Source organism: Chelon labrosus (assembly GCF_963514085.1).
Source record: "Chelon labrosus genome assembly, chromosome: 5".
In the NCBI taxonomy this organism is placed as follows: Eukaryota; Metazoa; Chordata; class Actinopteri; order Mugiliformes; family Mugilidae; genus Chelon; species Chelon labrosus.
This window is the reverse complement of record NC_140341.1, coordinates 13,287,538-13,304,401: the sequence shown is the minus strand read 5'-3', so window position 1 is coordinate 13,304,401 and position 16,864 is coordinate 13,287,538. Positions and strand designations below refer to the sequence as shown.

The following is a 16,864-nucleotide window of genomic DNA, read 5'->3' as shown; positions in this document are numbered from 1 at the left end:
TGGCGTAAGTAGGATTCTACAGATGTCGATCCTTTACTTACTTAGAGGTGATGCCGGGAAACTGTCATAAATGTGAAAACTATTACTCCGACCGATTGGGACTGTGCCGGTCGACCCTGAGCAGAGCCATGCCAGCAGTGTGGGACGGAATTATCCGCATGTCAGCCAGGTATATCAGATTCCCATACAATGCATCTGAACAGGTCAACATTAAAGAGCAATCTGCAGCGAGAGACGGTTTTCTGAATGTAATCAGAGCTATCGACTGCACACACATTGCTATAAAAGCGCCATCGCATGAATTTGTAAATGTCAACAGGAAACATTTTCATTCGATCAATGTACAGATCATACGTGATGCGCAAATGCAAGTAACCAACATTGTGGCAGCGTGCCAAAGAACACATTTTTGCGCATCTCCACTCCAGTGAGTAGCATCTCCAGAGAGGGGAATCTCAGGTGCAGGGTCAATTTAAATATAATTTGCATATTTAAAAGGGGCGTGGACGGGGAGTTGCATATTTAAAGGGGGCGTGGACAGGGAGGAGTCGGGTACGCTCGATTGGGATGTACAAAGGAAATGTGCTTCGAAATGCTACTAAATCTGAGCTTACGTCACGATTTAGAAGGAAATCTACGCAACTCTCATACATGAGGCCCCTGGTTACTCAAGCTCTGTCCTGGTTACTCCAAGCACTGTCTTTCCGATCGAAAACAGCAGTTAACCCCTCAAACAGTTCATTCGAGGGAGTCAGACTTTTATCCAGAAAATGTCTGTCCACTAGCAATAAACTGACTCGAGCTTATCCTCCAAGGTGGCTAAGCGTTAGCATTAGCGGTAGCACACCACGTAAACAGTCCGAAACTCCGTGTAGAAATTCCTCCTGTTTCTCAATATCCAGCTTGTCACTCTCACTGAATGTCGTGCAAACAATCATAAGCTACAAATTACACATCGGTTTGTGCAATTCTAATATACTAAAGAATACAGAAATTTTCCATATCACGCTCACTCTCTAGCTTAGTTCTGGCCGCTCTTCGTAAACTGTGTCCCACTTCTTTTGTCCATACTGAAACACCTGAGACCTGACGATCCTGTTGATTGATATTAACCCCATAAATGCTGGTCCAGAGTTTCCAGAATTACACTGACCTTGAAATTAAACAATAAACATTTAACACTTTTTAAACTATTTTTAACATTCTATCATAACTTTTAAAAATTAATTTCAACCTTTTTTAATAGCACTTTTTTATATGCTTTGAATAATTGATTCTATGAGCACAACTTATTATCTCATATTTTTTAATCGGGTAACACTACTGTTTGTACTCCATCACATCCTGTTGCGTACACTCCAGCTGGACACCAGACTGAGATCATGAGTACACTCACCACTAACCATTTGTCCCCTAAACCTCTCATCCTCGTTTTGCAGGGGTTATTCATAAGTACAGTGGTACCAAGGGAAGGCAATCTACCCAGGTTAATTTTGTTTCAGCCATGGTCTTTTTTAACCTCAACAGTTGGGCCAGGTGGCTTATTACTTGATTTACAAAGTGGAGCCCATTATCGCTGTAGATGATTCAGGTATTCCAAGTCTGGGTACTACGTCTCTTAATAGGCATTTGGCTACAGTAAGACTGTCATTATGAGTACATGCAAACACTTCCACCCACTTAGAGCATTGGTTTTCAAAGTGGGGACCGCGGCCCCCTGGGGGCCTCAGACAATTGGAGGGAAGATAAGAAAAAAAAATTAGAAAAATGAAAAAAATATAATCAAATTATTTTTAACCATTATTAAAAAATATAATCGAATTATTTCTTAAATCATTATCATAAAACACCTGGCTGTTTGCACCATTTATCAAGCTGCTTTGCCCCTCAAGCTAGCATGTAGCTAGCATGTAGCTAGCACAAAATGGACAGGTTTTTGACAAGAAAGAGACCGAAGGAACATACCAACAGCCCTGTCGTGGAGGATACTGCTGCAAACAAAAACCTAAGAACTCCTGGCCAACTAAAATCAGAATATGTGAGGCAGCACTTATGCTAAACAAATGTAATAGTTATTGAATAGTGAATAAAAGTAAGAAAAAACATTATAAAAAAATGACGTTTCTTTACATATTTTGTAGCATTGTCTGTAGGTTTGCAAAGGGGGTCCCCGGCCAGAAGCTAATGCTGTTTTGGGGGCCTTGGCATGGAAAAGTTTGGGAACCCCTGACTTAGAGTACGGATCTATGATTGTAAGGCAGTATCTCTTTCCCTGGACCTTCCCCATTGTGTTTTGCACAAAAAGACTCTCTACAATCTCTACATTTTTTTATTTTTTTATCTGTAAACCCATAGGTCGTATATTTCTGGTGTACTAGTGCACACATCCCTAATGTTGAGGCATGTGCACTACCATGGCTCACTATTGCTGCCCATTTATAGAGCGATTTTGGTAAGATTGCTGTAGCTTAGCCTTACAGCTGTAGTTTAGCCTTACTCACTTTGTGCCCTTGCATTGACATGTATTGTGCCAGTGTGTCTGTTTTGCAATCTTTTACAATCTTGGAGGCTATCAATATGCCATCCACATACAGTAAAATCTGACTGAAGTAATTTAATAATGTATATGGGTCTGGAACACAGACCCACACACCCTGTACCATTCTCTATCCTGTTGAGGGTGGAGCCTTTTTAACAGGAAACAGGGGCGTATTGCAGGCTTCACACTTAAGTATCACTTTCGCTTTCATCAGCGTGTCCAAGATTGGCTTTATTCCATCTTCTGCCACAGGTTTTAACGGATATTGGCGTTGGTGAGGTCTGTAATCTGATTTTGGCACTATTTGTACTGGCAATGCTCCTTTCATTAACCCTACATCATGTAGACCTTTTGACTACAACGTCTCTGGTATGTCTGCTAGGTCTGGGCGATATGGCTGAAAAATGTATCACAATATAATTGTTTCATATCAGTCGATATCGATAATTACTGATTTGTTTTTTTAACCTATTCTACCCAGACTTCTCAACTGTGCTGAACTGCATCCGTTATTTCTTTATATCGCTTTGATGTTTTGTCGTATGGCACTGCAACCGTGTACCTCTTGATCAGAGGTTGCGCTAGACTTTTTCGTTGTCTGTCATTTTGACTGACAGGGTCATAAAAATACTGTCATAACCCATTTTTACCCGTCACTTTAATTTTTAAAACTGATAATAATGACATATTCAATAGCATTTAATTTTCACTCATTTTTAATTAATATTCAGTAGCGGTGGAAATGTCTGTTATGTATTTTAAACCCTGTTTTAATTGTTCGGTGACCTTGGGTGTTTTGAAAGGCACCTATAAATAAAATGTATTATTATTATTATATTATTATTAAAAAAAGATTCGGTTCATATAACCGTCCATCAAAGACGACTCAAGAATCATGAATCTAGACGTCTATTTAACCGGCTCAGTTGAGTCCTACCACGTTTGATTGATATAAAATGCACCACTAGCAAACTAAGGCAGTCAGACACTCACTCACTTCCGCACAATACGCAGAGAATCGAAACTTAACCGATTCATAACCCATAACCTGCTTGTGGATCCCTGCTTAACCGTGAGTCAGCAGCCACTCACTCGGCCGGCAGATAAAGGAAACTTAACCGACTCTTACACTACTAATCAAGAGAGACGAGAGCCAATGCTCAATCGCCACCAAGTTTGCAGACAACATCGGTCTGACTCGTCTGACTAAAAATAACGAAAATATTGCTAAACTGGTGACGTGACCTTTCCTTTTTTATCTACAATTTCCTCTCGCGCTGTTGCACTCATATTCTCCTTTCACTCCACACCGTTCGTTATTGTTGATGCCACCAACCTGGCTTAGATGGGCCGTGACAGGTCGAGAGTCTAAAGTCCTTCCTCTGCCTACACCCCCCAGAATGATTTGCAGTTCTGGCTCGGGGTTTTCTTCCTATTTTCCTGTAACGGAGTTCAAGTGAAATTATCGAACATTCTATTCTATTGATAGCTCACCCTAATGACCATGTTTACATGGTCTTTAGTATCCCGGTTTTGATCGGGTTTTTGAAGTATCCCGTTTTTATGTTTGTCCATGTAAACACCATATCCTGAATTCAGAAATCGGGATATACCCATTTCCCGATTTCAAGAAACCCGGTTTTGCTACCTGGAGTACTCCGATAGAAGCCGGGATACTGGAGCATGTATACACCTTATCCCGATTTCTGACGGCTGCCCACTGTCTGCGCAGGCGCGAGTGACGCCAGGCGACGCACTAGATATACAAACAACATGGCAGCAATGAGAACTTCTCACTTTTGGAGCGACGAAGAGACTGAATTTTCCCTTAAAGTAATGAAAGAACTAAACATAATGACGTGTTTAGATGGCAGAAAACACCGAAATGCTGATGTATTCAAATCTGCTGCGGAAAAGCTACGTGACGCTGGTTTTCCACCTCGCTCCGTTGAACAAGTTAGGTCGCGTTGGAAAACATTGAAAAAGACGTAAAACACGCATGCGCAGATAGGATGCAGTGATCGGAAAACGGGTTACTGGTATTTATCATGTATACGGGGATATGAATAACCGGGTTTCTCTGTGTTCCATGTAAACACCATATCCCGGATATGCTCAAAGCCGGGTAAGCCTCAAAATCGGGATACTAAAGACCATGTAAACGCAGTCAATGTCTGCTAACTCGTCAGTCAGTCAGTCATTTCTGTTCGTCAGAGTCTAAGATGTGCACTGCCGGCGTGCACCTGTTTCCTGTTGAGGGTGGAGCCTTTTTAACAGGAAACAGTGGCGTATTAGGAATATTGGCACTAGGTATCGTGTCAGCTGTCTGAGTTTGTAACTTTTCTATCACATCCAGCCATAGCAACAGCGGGACGACTATCAGGCTTATCACTGCCAAACAGGCCAGTGAAGGCCACGACCCAAAGGTCAACATTTTATTCTTCCTCTGTTTCTTCGCCTATATCCCTTAGGTGCTTTCTGAATTCTCTAAGGTTTCTTTCTGTGGATGGCTCTTCTCTTCTACAGTGTGTTTTGTGCCAGTATCTACTCATCTTAGTCTGCTCTTCATCCAGCCAGACTCTCACACCGTACGTGGTCGATGACGCAACGGGCCTGTCCACCTTGGCTCATTCCACGTTCTGTAGATCCACTCTCCCTCTTTTATCTCCTCTTCTTTCTAGCCTGTGAGTGACCTTCTTCCTCTCTGTTCTTTTTGGTTTTCCGCATTCCTTCTCTATTGAATGTATTAGTTCAACACATTCTAATCTCTGTTTAACTAATAAACACAACATCCAGACAATCAGGCAACGTGGTCCTAAGTATCGAGATGAGGGACCTTTAAACCCACCCCTTCACTACAGACTTTCAGAGCTGTCTCTTTTTCACCTTCCCCAAGCGAGGGAAAAATGGAGATGCCGGAAACTGAAACCGAAACCGAAACACAGAAAGAAATTATTATGACAATTATTAGTACCATTGCATTTATGGCTATGACTGTGTACTAACCTTACTAAAATCAAGGCAATGCCATTGCATAAATTAATAGTAATGTTTCAAAGAATAAATCAATTACAAAATTATGAAAATATTTATTTAGCACATTCCAACAATGCACAATATAAAATAAAATAAAATTCAAAATAAAATGTTTAACTTGACTCCAGGGCAGTACAGTGGCGAGGTGGTTAGCACTGATGCCTCACAGCGAGAAGGTCCCAGGTTCGAATCCATGGGCCGACTGGGCCTTTCTGTGTGGAGTTTGCATGTTCTCCCTGTATCAGCGTGGGTTCTCTCTGGGTACTCCGGCTTCCTCCCACCATCCAAAGACATGCTAGTCAATTGATTGTGAATGGTTGTCTGTCTCTCTGTGTTAGCCCTGTCCAGGGTGTACCCCGCCTCTCGCCCGATGACAGCTGGGCTAGGCTCCAGCAGACCCCGTGACCCTTAACAGGAATAAGCGGGTATAGAAGATGAATGAATGAATGAACTTGACTCCACTCATGTGTACATTAAATAATAATGCTTTTGCAGCTGGAAATCAGCATTGATCCACTGTGTGGTTAGACTGAGCATATTTGTTTTTATTTTTATTAAGAAAAATTGATGCGCTGCACCTTTAGAAAAATATTGCTGTCCCTTTAAGAAAGACGGTAGTCTTAACTGACGCTGTGCACGGCTGTGGATGTGTGCCGCTGAAAAATAAATAAATAAATAAAAATATATATATATATATTTTTTTTTTTATTTATTTTTTTTTTCAATGGCACGATCTATCCGCACTGCCTTCACGATCTACCGGTCATCGCGATCGACGTTAATGGGCACCGGCACCGTTACCGGGAAACTTCCTTGCTTGGATGTTTGGATTTCAGGTGATAAATTAAACCCGACTTTGCAGATGCATGCCTCTTGAAATTTCAGCATCACACGCTTTGCAAATCGCTGGTCTTTAGCCTATATATTTATATAATACTTTATATATTGAAATACGTCCACACGGCAGACATGGCCGTGCTGGCTACGGTTGTTGCTTGCATCATCACAACATCCTGTTTCGGCCGTGTTGTTTCTGCGATAAAAGTCTTTCAGCCGAAAACCAAAAAATCCACTTTTGGGCCATTTTCGGTGGCCGAATATTTGGTGCATTCCTAATAAAATGTAAAACTCACTTAAGCCATTTCTTTGTCGCAGTGATTTAGGTTTGTTCAACACATCGCCTTTTGTAATACAACCGGTGTAAATATTATTTATATTCAGCAGAAACTTAAGTACTTATACACATGTATTTGGGACCAATCCTTATTCAGAGTATCAGCATTATCTCATGTCATCTCAAATGATTCTCCACAAACATCAACAGAACCTTCTTGATGACAGTGTTTATGGACGCAGATGAAAAGATTGCATCATCGTCATTGCAGTGACGGCAGAGTGTGAGACAGGACCTGATCAAGGGAGACAGAAGGAGGTCACCATGCATCTGTCCAGAAGGTTCATCTTCCTCGTCCTAGCACTGTCTGTCCTCATCTTCCTGCTGAGATACATCCAGACTGTAAAGGTGAGAAGAGAAGTGGGTTTAAATTAATTTATCTTCCCCAGTGTGAAATGGTTAAACTGTGTGTTATGTACAGTATCTCTGGACCAATGCTGCACATTATCAGTGGAGTTATAGTCCAAATGTATTGTACACAAGTTTAAAGTTTATATTATAGAGAATCAACTGCTTTTTCTTTTCATTGTGTGCTGTGGTGGATATTAAGAAATCAGAACACCCTGGTATTTCTGTGTGTTTAAGACATAAGACATGTTTATTAATCCCACATATGGGAAATTACCTTGTCACAGTAGCACGGAATTTGGCGAAATATATACAAAAACAATAACGATGTTGACAGGGGTATTTACCAAAAAACACAATACAAATTTGAAAATATATACAAAAACAAAAAAACAACACTGAAAAATATATAGTGGATGCAGCAATCTGCTGCAGAAGGAGCTGCTTAGGTCTCCTACAGTCTGATGCAGTGGGTGAGATTGTCCATGATTGTCAGCTTGGCCAACATCCTCCTCTCACCCACCTCCGAGATGGAGTCGAGAGAGCAGTCCAGGACAGAGCCTGTCAACATCTGTAGATGGGCTGACAGCCCAGACAAAGCTGTCAGCCCATCTAAACGTTGGGAGTGCCAAATGAGCAAATAATACACACTGTAGATCTGTTTTATACTTCTTATCTACTGGAGGTCACATTGTTTACTCCTTTCAGCCATCTGTCTGTCTCCTAGGTACAGGCCCTGAAAGCATAAACCATGTGTTTTGATTGTGTGAAAAACTTACATTACAGCGTGTTACCAATATATCCCACATGAAAGTAGGAAAACTGCTCCAAAGTGCTACAAACAGTGACAGGAAATCTGCAATTTTTGACAAGATTGCCTCACTCAAGAGGACAAAAGTGTCCCTGGGTAACCATCCAGGAAGAGTTACTAAGATAAACACTGTTGCATGATGGAAGAATACACAAAAAGAATAAACAAATGTTAAATTAATATCAAAGCAACAGAAGCCAAATTATTTAGTATTGCATTATTCACTAGTCCATAGTGTGCCAACCGCTCTACTCTTTACTACACTGTCTTTCTTTCTCTTTAGAACTTTAGAATTTCAGCCCTCTACCAGTTTAAGAACAGGACCCAGTCGTCCCTCAACTCAGAGAACCTCCCTACTTTTCATCACAACCACACCTTCTGTGCCCATCTGGACCAGAAACCCTCGCCCGAAGATGAACTGGAAGAGCGCTACCTGTTGGAGTCTATCGCCTGGCCTTTGCCCTCATCTAACTCTACACCTACCGCCCTCCGTCACACTAGTGACCCCGTGCACAGCCTCTTCACCATCCTTCCCAGCAAGGGAGTTAGAGAGTGGCACGTTGGGGACCAGCTGGAGGCCCTCGTCCAAATGTGTGACTTCGATGGTCGTCCCAAGCACTACGGTGGGGACTTTATCTTGGCCAGGCTGCACTCTCCGGAGCTTCAAGCAGGTGTAGCAGGCACGGTAGTGGACCACAGGAATGGATCTTATTCTGCCCTGTTCCCGCTCCTCTGGGTGGGGTCAGCGCAGGTTGAGATAACGCTGGTGCACTCCAGCGAGGCCGTTGCTGTGCTGCGGCGACTGAGGGAGGAACGGCCTGATCGAGTGTATTTTAAGAGCGTGTTCCGCTTGGGCCCCTTGTCAGAAACTACTGTGTGCAACATGCGCTTGCCCCCTGGCCAGCAGCCCCTGTGCAACTACACAGACCTTTACACAGGTGAACCCTGGTACTGCTATAAGCCGAAGATGCTGAGCTGTGACACCAGAATCAACCACGCCATGGGAGGCTACACGGCAAACCTCATCACCAAGGAGGAAGAACTGCTCTTTAAAAGGTTTGTAGAGTTAACTAATCCCATAGCTCATTCTTTGTTTATTCTGAATATATACCAGCCAGCACATTAGTAAAGAAATCATCAGTGTTATTCAGTTATTCACGTCAGTGGTTGGTGGTTCAAATGTTGTGGCAGAATTGTGTATAGATGGACACCGTCAACAGTTCCTCTAAAATTATTCCCAAATATAGGGGAACTGAGCGTTGCGTTCTTGTGCTTGTAACGTATTTTGCAACCAGGGTCAGTGCAGTAATGAACATGTGGTAGAGGCGTAGTGACGATGTCCTGTCACCAGTTGTGACCCCTTCAACCCAGGAGCCACATGATTTTTGGCGTTTTGGGCCCTTACTGGATAGTCAACAGTGGAGAAAGGCAGGAATTAATGAGGCAAGAGCTTACACAAAGGGTGCAAGCTGGAATTGACCCTGTGCCACTGCAGTGAGGACTAGAGTCTCAGTTTATGGGGCACCACGTAAGCTATAAGGACACCGCTGGCTGCCACAATCTGGACTCACTCATAGCTTTACTCATCTTGGTATCATTAGCAAGGTGTATCTCCAACTCTAGTCACTAATACATAGACTGTAGTTGCAAATAATTTCACCAGCCATGGTGTCAGCATTTCTGATATACCTTTTCGTTGTCTGTCATTTTGACTGACAGGGTCATAAAAATACCGTCATAATCTATTTTTACCCGTCACTTTAATTTTTTTAAATGATAATAATGACATATTCAATAGCATTCAATCTTCAATCATTTAATTAATATTCATAATATTCAATATAAATTCATTAAATAGTAAAAAAAAAAAAAGAAAAAGAAAAAAAAAAACTGTTTGGGCTGCCGACACGTCTTTTTCCTGTTCTCGGACCGGGACTGCTAGCACTAACAGCTCCAGCGGTTTCTGTGCTTACTGCAACACGCTTTGCATTTAGATGGCACCGTAGGGTTGAAGTGCTTCGGTGGTATGCTGACTCTTTTTTGCACAAAAATAAAATTTGCCTTCCATCAGTCCTAGCAACGTGCTTTCATCCAATTCCTCCGTTAGCCGAGCTCTGACTTGTGTATCAATGTAATCGGTGTACCAGTAAATCGTCCACTGACAAAAGTTCAAGATGTTTGGAATGTAAACTGCAATTAGAGACAAGAGCCAATTAATAATGTCACTCGCCACTAAGTGGTCAGGGGTGCGAATTGCAATCTGTCAAAATGACAGATTGCCTTCAGATTTTTCCACCACAGTTTTAAATAAATGGTCAATGACTGAAAATATTCGGCAAACGCGACCCCTGCTTTAACTTCTGGGGAACTGTCATGTCCTCCATTTTATATAACATCTATGGTCTTAGGGAGACCAGCTTGCTTATGTGAAGAACTGTCGAAGAAAAGTGTGAGGTACCGGGCAGTATGGATAGGCGACATGGACTAAAAAATGTATCCTGATAATTTCTGGTATTTATCACGGTAACGATAAAAATGACGATAAATAAACACCAATTCAGCCTAATCATTCTGACTATAATGCATCGGCAAGTTTTATCTGAGTTGTTTTTTTTTTTACCGTACTCTTTGGATGAAGTCGACGCTGCTTCTGCATCCTTGCGTATTTTCTGGCTTTCTTCATATTCTGGTTTGTGCTTTGTGTTTGAGGTGGTGGAACAAATTAGCGCTGTTACTGTCCTTTTTATGCACTATTTGTTAGCAAACTTGCATGTTGTAATTTGCTGCTCTGCATCAGACTTTTTAACCCCTTCATGCCTACTGTCGCGAATTCATGACGCACTGTTTCCGCTCAGACTGCAGCCGAAATAACGCATGTAATATTCCAATGTCGGTTTTTGCACATTAAAAAAATTCCTAGGAACTACACTCTAAGAAGTGAAACATGATGTTGTTTGCATTACATCATTTTTGTAAGGTGAAACTACTGAATAATTCCACTTTTGAAAAATAAATCAAGAGAGTTTCATTGCATTAATGTAATACAAAAAGGTTTTGGGATTACAAAATTGTTCTGAATTGAATCTACGTAATCAAGTTATTTAAAACACACTGCAGGCGTTAAAATGAATGAAGACCGTCCCAACGCGGTTTCCGTACTTTCTTGCACATGCGCAGTGTGGCTGAGGACGCTATACGCATAGACATAATAAAGAGAAACATAAACATAAATACTCATCGTTTTTATCGCGGGAAGACATATTCTTACCGTGGGGAATGTTTTTGACGATATATCGTAAACGATGAAATATCGCACATCCCTACCAGGCAGGGCCAGTTGTAGCCTGCACCTCTTTACTTCAACACGTAATCTAAGTTCTTGGAGTCTATTGGTATCTGGAATATCTTCAAAGTGGAGAAGTTTATTCTTAAAAAGATACAAACTCGAGTCTGATTCTTGGTGCTATGCAAGTTCAGACTGAGTTTGTGGTGTCACGCATCTGTTTTTATAGTGTGTGGTGCCTCATTAACATATGGGGCTGGACACAACCATGTCTTCTTGTGTCAGGTTTGCTCTCCCTACTGACAATAATTGTGTCCAAACACAGACCTTATTTCATCCATCACTTGCCACAATTATGTCCACTCCTAATCTAATGTACATTTTTAAAAAAGGATTCCATGTATGGTCTGGTTGGTTCTGTATATTGCTCATATATATCAGTTGGACGTTCCAGATGTCAGTTAAATGTCAATTAGATGTCAGGTGACTCTGTCCATTTCCCTATTATATAAATAAATGTTCAAATATCGTAAGAAAGAGGTTAAACAATTTTCAAAAACTTTCCCCAGGCAGTACTTTCACTTCTGATTTCTCTCAACAAAACGTAGTCCACAGATAGAAAGTTCCCTGAAAGTTCTGTTTTAGTGAATTATTCAGCGATAAAGTCTAAATAATTGAGACAGTAGATAAAGATAGCCTTTACTGTAACAGTGAACAATATGTTGCTTTTTGTTTTTTGTCTTAGTCGTGTAAACCTCAAAGTTCACATACACGCTTCAGGACCCGACAGAATCAATGTGCTGCCACAGAAAGGTAGGGTATACCTGCAGAGTGACATTTGTAGTTTATGCATTCTTTGAGTTATTCCAGTCAACTCATTTGTCTCACCTTGCATCAAATACAGAAGTAGTGGAAGAAAGCAGCACCATGAAACCAGAACGTAACAACTTAGCACCATCTGGATATTACTATAAAGACTCGTGGAGGCCGTTAGCTGGCATTACGATGCGTCAGTTTAATCAGCCATCTTCCGTCATTCAGTGTTTGAAGGACAAAGTGATCCACATGTACGGAGACTCCACTGTCCGCCAGTGGTTTGAGTACCTCATTGCTTTTGTACCAGGTGAGTGTTTTTGTCTCATCCTGAATGACTCTTTTCCGTTCCATTTTAACTTTAATTTATTGTATCTTATCCAGAATTAAAGGAGTTCAACTTGCAAAGTCCTAAAAATGTCGGGCCATTCATGGCAGTAGACATCACCCATAATATTCTCTTGAAGTACCGCTGCCATGGAAATCCCATCCGCATCTTCCCCATCATGTCCAGTGAGTTGCGATACATTTCAAATGAGCTGGACGGCCTCTCCGGGATTCCCAACACCGTGGTGGTCCTCAGCATCTGGGCCCACTTCAACACCTTTCCAGTGGAGGTATACATACGGCGGCTTCGCCACATTCGACGAGCGCTGGTGAGGCTCATGGACCGAGCACCGGGGACCCTCGTAGTGATCCGATCAGCCAATCTCCAAGCCGTGGACCAGAACATGAGTGTCTACACCAGCGAGTGGTACTTCCTGCAGCTTGACATGGTGCTCAAGGCCATGTTCAAGGGACTGAACGTTCTGGTGGTGGACGCCTGGCAGATGAGTTTGGCACACCGCCTCCCTCATGACATGCATCCTCCTCCAGTCATTGTCAAGAACATGGTAGACATGCTTTTGTCTTACATTTGCCCAGAGAACAAGAACAGCCAAAATTAAAAATTCAGCAAAGATAGTGGGTTTGTTGTTGAAGGAAACTGAGGACTGTATTGTGTGAATCAATCAAGTCAACCGGTTCTGGCAATGACAAACATTTTGGTACTGCTCAGCTTTTATTGTTACCAAAGTCTTTTGTGTGATGTATGTGTGTGTGTGTGTGCGTGTGTGTGTGTGTGTGAGGAGCATTTTTAATTTTATTTTTCTGTCAAAGCTGAAGACTCCCAGAGTTCAGGTGTCAAAGATTTCTCTCAGGCTGTTCTCTGTTAAAATATATATGTGTGTTTCGTCCTGAACCAAATTCACTGTTAATGTGAAGCAGCACTTCAAGTACAGCTTTCTCTCTGTCTGTAATTGCATCAACAGCACTGTGGTTAAATTCCATACTGTACACGCCCACTTTCCGTTTATAGTTTCAAATGTTTGTATGTGTCTACAGCACACAACACGACCTCTGTAAATCATTATAGCAGGCAAAATATGAGAAGGACTTAAGCTCAAGAGCTGAAAAATTAGACAAATCCTGTACCTTTAATAGATAATGGGCATACTCCAAATGATTTTCCCCACTCAGCGACACGCCCGCTGAGAAACCAACTCTGGTAATTGGCGACTCAACGTGAAGACAGAGAATCCAGCGACCATAGTTAAATGTATTCCAGGGGCCAGAGCGGGCGACACCAAATCTTACCTTAAACTGCCATCTGAGGCTAAGGTTAAATATGGTAAAATTGTTATTCACGTCGGCAGTAATGACACCCGGTTACGTCAGTTGGAGGTCACCAAACTTAACGTGGAATCGGTGTGTAAGTTTGCAAAAACTATGTTGGACTCCGTAGTTTTCTTTGGTCCCCTGCCCAACCTGACCAATGATGACATGTTTAGTCGCACGTCGTCATTCCATCGCTGGTTATCTAGGTCAGTGTTTTTCAACCTTTCTTGAGCCAATGTACATTTTTTTCATTGAAAAAATCACAAGGCACACCACCAACCGAAAACGTTAAAAAAATTAAACTCCGTAGCCAATATTAACAATATAAAGTAATTCTTGTCAAATTGTCTTGAAAAGAAATCAAATAAACACAAAGAAAAAAGTCCTATATACATACACAGCAGGGGTCGCATTAACCAAAAATTTTCCGTCATTGACCGTTTTTTTTTAAAATGTGACGGAGGCCATGACTGAAGGCCATCCATCATTTTGACAGATTGCACTTTACACCCTGACCACTTGGTGGCAAGTGACCTTATTAACTGGCTCTTGTCTCTCATCACAGTTTGCGTCCCAAACATCGCGGAACTTTTGTCGGTGCACGATTTCCTGGTACACCGATTACACTGATGCACACGTCAGAGCTCGGCTGTCGGCTAACCATATGTCTACGTCTAGTATATACAGTCAAGGGTCTACGTCTGTGCAGCTAACGGCTACCAAAATGGAATATGCACACCACTGAAGCACTTCATCCCAACGGTACCGTCTAAGAGCCGTTTATGCCAGCAGTCCCATTCCGAGTACGGACAAGACGTGTCGGCAGCCGAAACTTTTGTTGTTGTTTTAGTTACCATTTATATTCAATACTGTTTTGAAAAAAGTACTTAAAGATAATTAAACTTTAATGAAAATTAAATGCTATTGAATATGTCTTTATTATCATTTAAAAAATAAATAAAGTGACGGGTAAAAATAGATTATGACAGGATTTTTATGACCCTGTCAGTCAAAATGACAGACAACGAAAAAGTCTAGCGCAACCTCTGATACACAGACAGATATATATACACAGACACTTGACAATGACATATTATTTGCATGTAATAATTAATTCGTTTTCAAAAAAAGTTTTTTAGGCCAATTAGGTGAAATTGGATAATTTCCCACGGCACACCTGACGATCTCTCACGGCACACTAGTGTGCCGCGGCACAGTGGTTGAAAAACACTGATCTAGGTGGTGTCCAGCAAACGATGTGGCCTTCATTGACAATTGGCACACTTTCTGGGGAAAGCCTGGTCTGATTAGGTGAGATGGCATCCACCCCACTTTAGCGGGTGCTGCTCTCATCTCTAGGAATATGGCCGATTTTATCACCAACCACAATTTAACTCCTGCTATAATAGATTATTTTGTCAATGGCACTGCAGCATCGCTTAGTTCAACTCTAAACTTAGTTGCTCCTCTGAAAAAGAAGGTCATGAATCAGAGGAGGCTAGCTCCCTGGTATAATTCACAGTTGCGCTGCTCAAAAAAGGCAGTCCGAAAGATGGAAAGAATTTGGCATTCCACTAATTCTGAAGAAGCTCGCATAGCCTGGAAACATAGTTTAACAAAAACAAGAACAACCCCAGATTTCTTTTCAGTACTGTAGCCAGGCTGACAAAGAGCCACAGCACTGTTGAGCCATCTATTCCTTTAGCCCTCAGTAGCAATGACTTCATGAGCTTCTTTACTAATAAAATTGTTGGCATTAGAGAAAACATTCAAGGCATCCTTCCTCCAGCTGTCAAAGATGTAAGTACAGCGACATTAGACATTTCTGTAAGACCATAGCAATATCTGGAATCCTTCTCCCCAGTAGATCTTCTTGAGCTCTCTTCAACAATTACAGCATCTAAACCATCAACTTGTCTTCTAGATCCAATCCCAACCAAATTGCTCAAAGAAGTTTTTCCATTAATTAACACCTCCATATTGAACCAGATAAATTTATCTTTATTAACAGGAGCTGTGCCTCAGTCTTTTAAGATTGCTGTAATTAAGCCCGTACTCAAGAAAGCCACTCTAGATCCAGATGTTTTAGCCAACTATAGACCAATTTCCAACCTTCCTTTTATTTCCAAAATTCTAGAAAAAGTTGTTGCTAATCAGTTGTGTGACCACTTAAACAGGAATGGTCTGTTTGAAGAGTTTCAGTCAGGTTTTAGATTTCATCACGGTACAGAAACAGCTCTGGTTAAAGTTACCAATGATCTCCTCATGGCTTTAGACAGTGGACTTGTCTCTATACTTGTTCTGCTAGATCTTAGTGCTGCATTTGACACTATTGATCATAATATTTTATTACAGAGACTTGAAAGTGAAATCAAGATTAAAGGAACTGCATTAGACTGGTTTGAATCCTATCTGTCTGACAGATTCCAGTTTGTTCATGTCAACAATGATTCTACTACTTATACAAAAGTAAGTTATGGAGTTCCTCTGGGTTCTGTGCTAGGACCAATACTTTTCACGTTTCCCTTGGGCAATATTATTAGAAAACATGGCATAAACTTCCATTGCTATGCAGACGACACCCAGCTATATTTATCCATGAAACCAGATGAAACTAATCAGCTGGTTAAACTCCAAGCATGCCTTAAAGACATAAAGTCTTGGATGACCTGTAATTTCTTACTCTTAAACTCAGACAAAACAGTAGTCATTGTATTTGGTCCTAAGCATCTCAGAGATTCATTATCTAATCACGTGGTTTCTTTGGATGGCATTACCTTGGCCTCCAGTACTACTGTGAAAAACCTTGGTGTTATATTTGACGAGGATATGTCCTTTAAATTGCACAGAAAGCAAGTAACCAGGACTGCCTTCATTCACCTGCGTAATATTGTAAAAATTAGGAACATCCTGTCTCAGAGTGATGCTGAAAAACCAGTTCATGCATTTGTGTCGTCCAGACCGGATTACTGTAATTCATTACTGTCTGGCTGTCCAAATAGCTCTTTAAAAAAGCCTCCAATTGATTCAAAATGCCGCGGCAAGGTTATTGACAGGAATTAGCAAGAGAAATCATATTACTCCAGTTTTAGCTTCTCTTCATTGGCTCCCTTTGAAATCTAGAATAGAATTTAAAATCCTCCTCCTTACATACAAGACCCTTAAAGGCCTAGCTCCATCATATCTTAAAGACCTCATTGTACC

The 16,864-nt window shown here is 41.3% G+C and overlaps 2 protein-coding genes and 1 pseudogene across 13 annotated transcripts in view; 2 read left to right on the top strand and 1 right to left on the bottom strand.

Moving 5' to 3' along the window:
- Positions 1–16,864, top strand: part of LOC311488796 (NXPE family member 3-like) — a 148,469-nt pseudogene that overhangs the window by 63,380 nt on the left and 68,225 nt on the right. The window lies entirely within an intron of this gene.
- LOC311487964 (NADP-dependent malic enzyme, mitochondrial-like) overlaps positions 5,609–16,864 on the bottom strand; it is a 32,538-nt gene continuing 21,282 nt past the window's right edge. For 10 of the 11 annotated variants that reach the window (XM_084544445.1, XM_084544443.1, XM_084544452.1 and 7 more), the window contains one exon: positions 5,609–7,089. In XM_084544445.1, the coding sequence (XP_084400571.1) occupies positions 6,989–7,089 (101 nt within the window). In that variant the 3' untranslated portion in view covers positions 5,609–6,988. The remainder of the gene's footprint in view (positions 7,090–16,864) is intronic. The other variant, XR_014699062.1, reaches the window with a different exon arrangement.
- LOC311488714 (NXPE family member 3-like) lies at positions 7,583–16,624 on the top strand (the record flags this gene model as incomplete). The annotated part of the gene is made up of 5 exons (XM_084545565.1): positions 7,583–7,699; positions 8,192–8,964; positions 11,937–12,004; positions 12,096–12,314; positions 12,389–16,624. The coding sequence occupies 5 exons, from the start codon at positions 7,583–7,585 to the stop codon at positions 12,949–12,951; spliced, it is 1,740 nt and encodes a 579-aa protein (XP_084401691.1). The 3' UTR covers positions 12,952–16,624.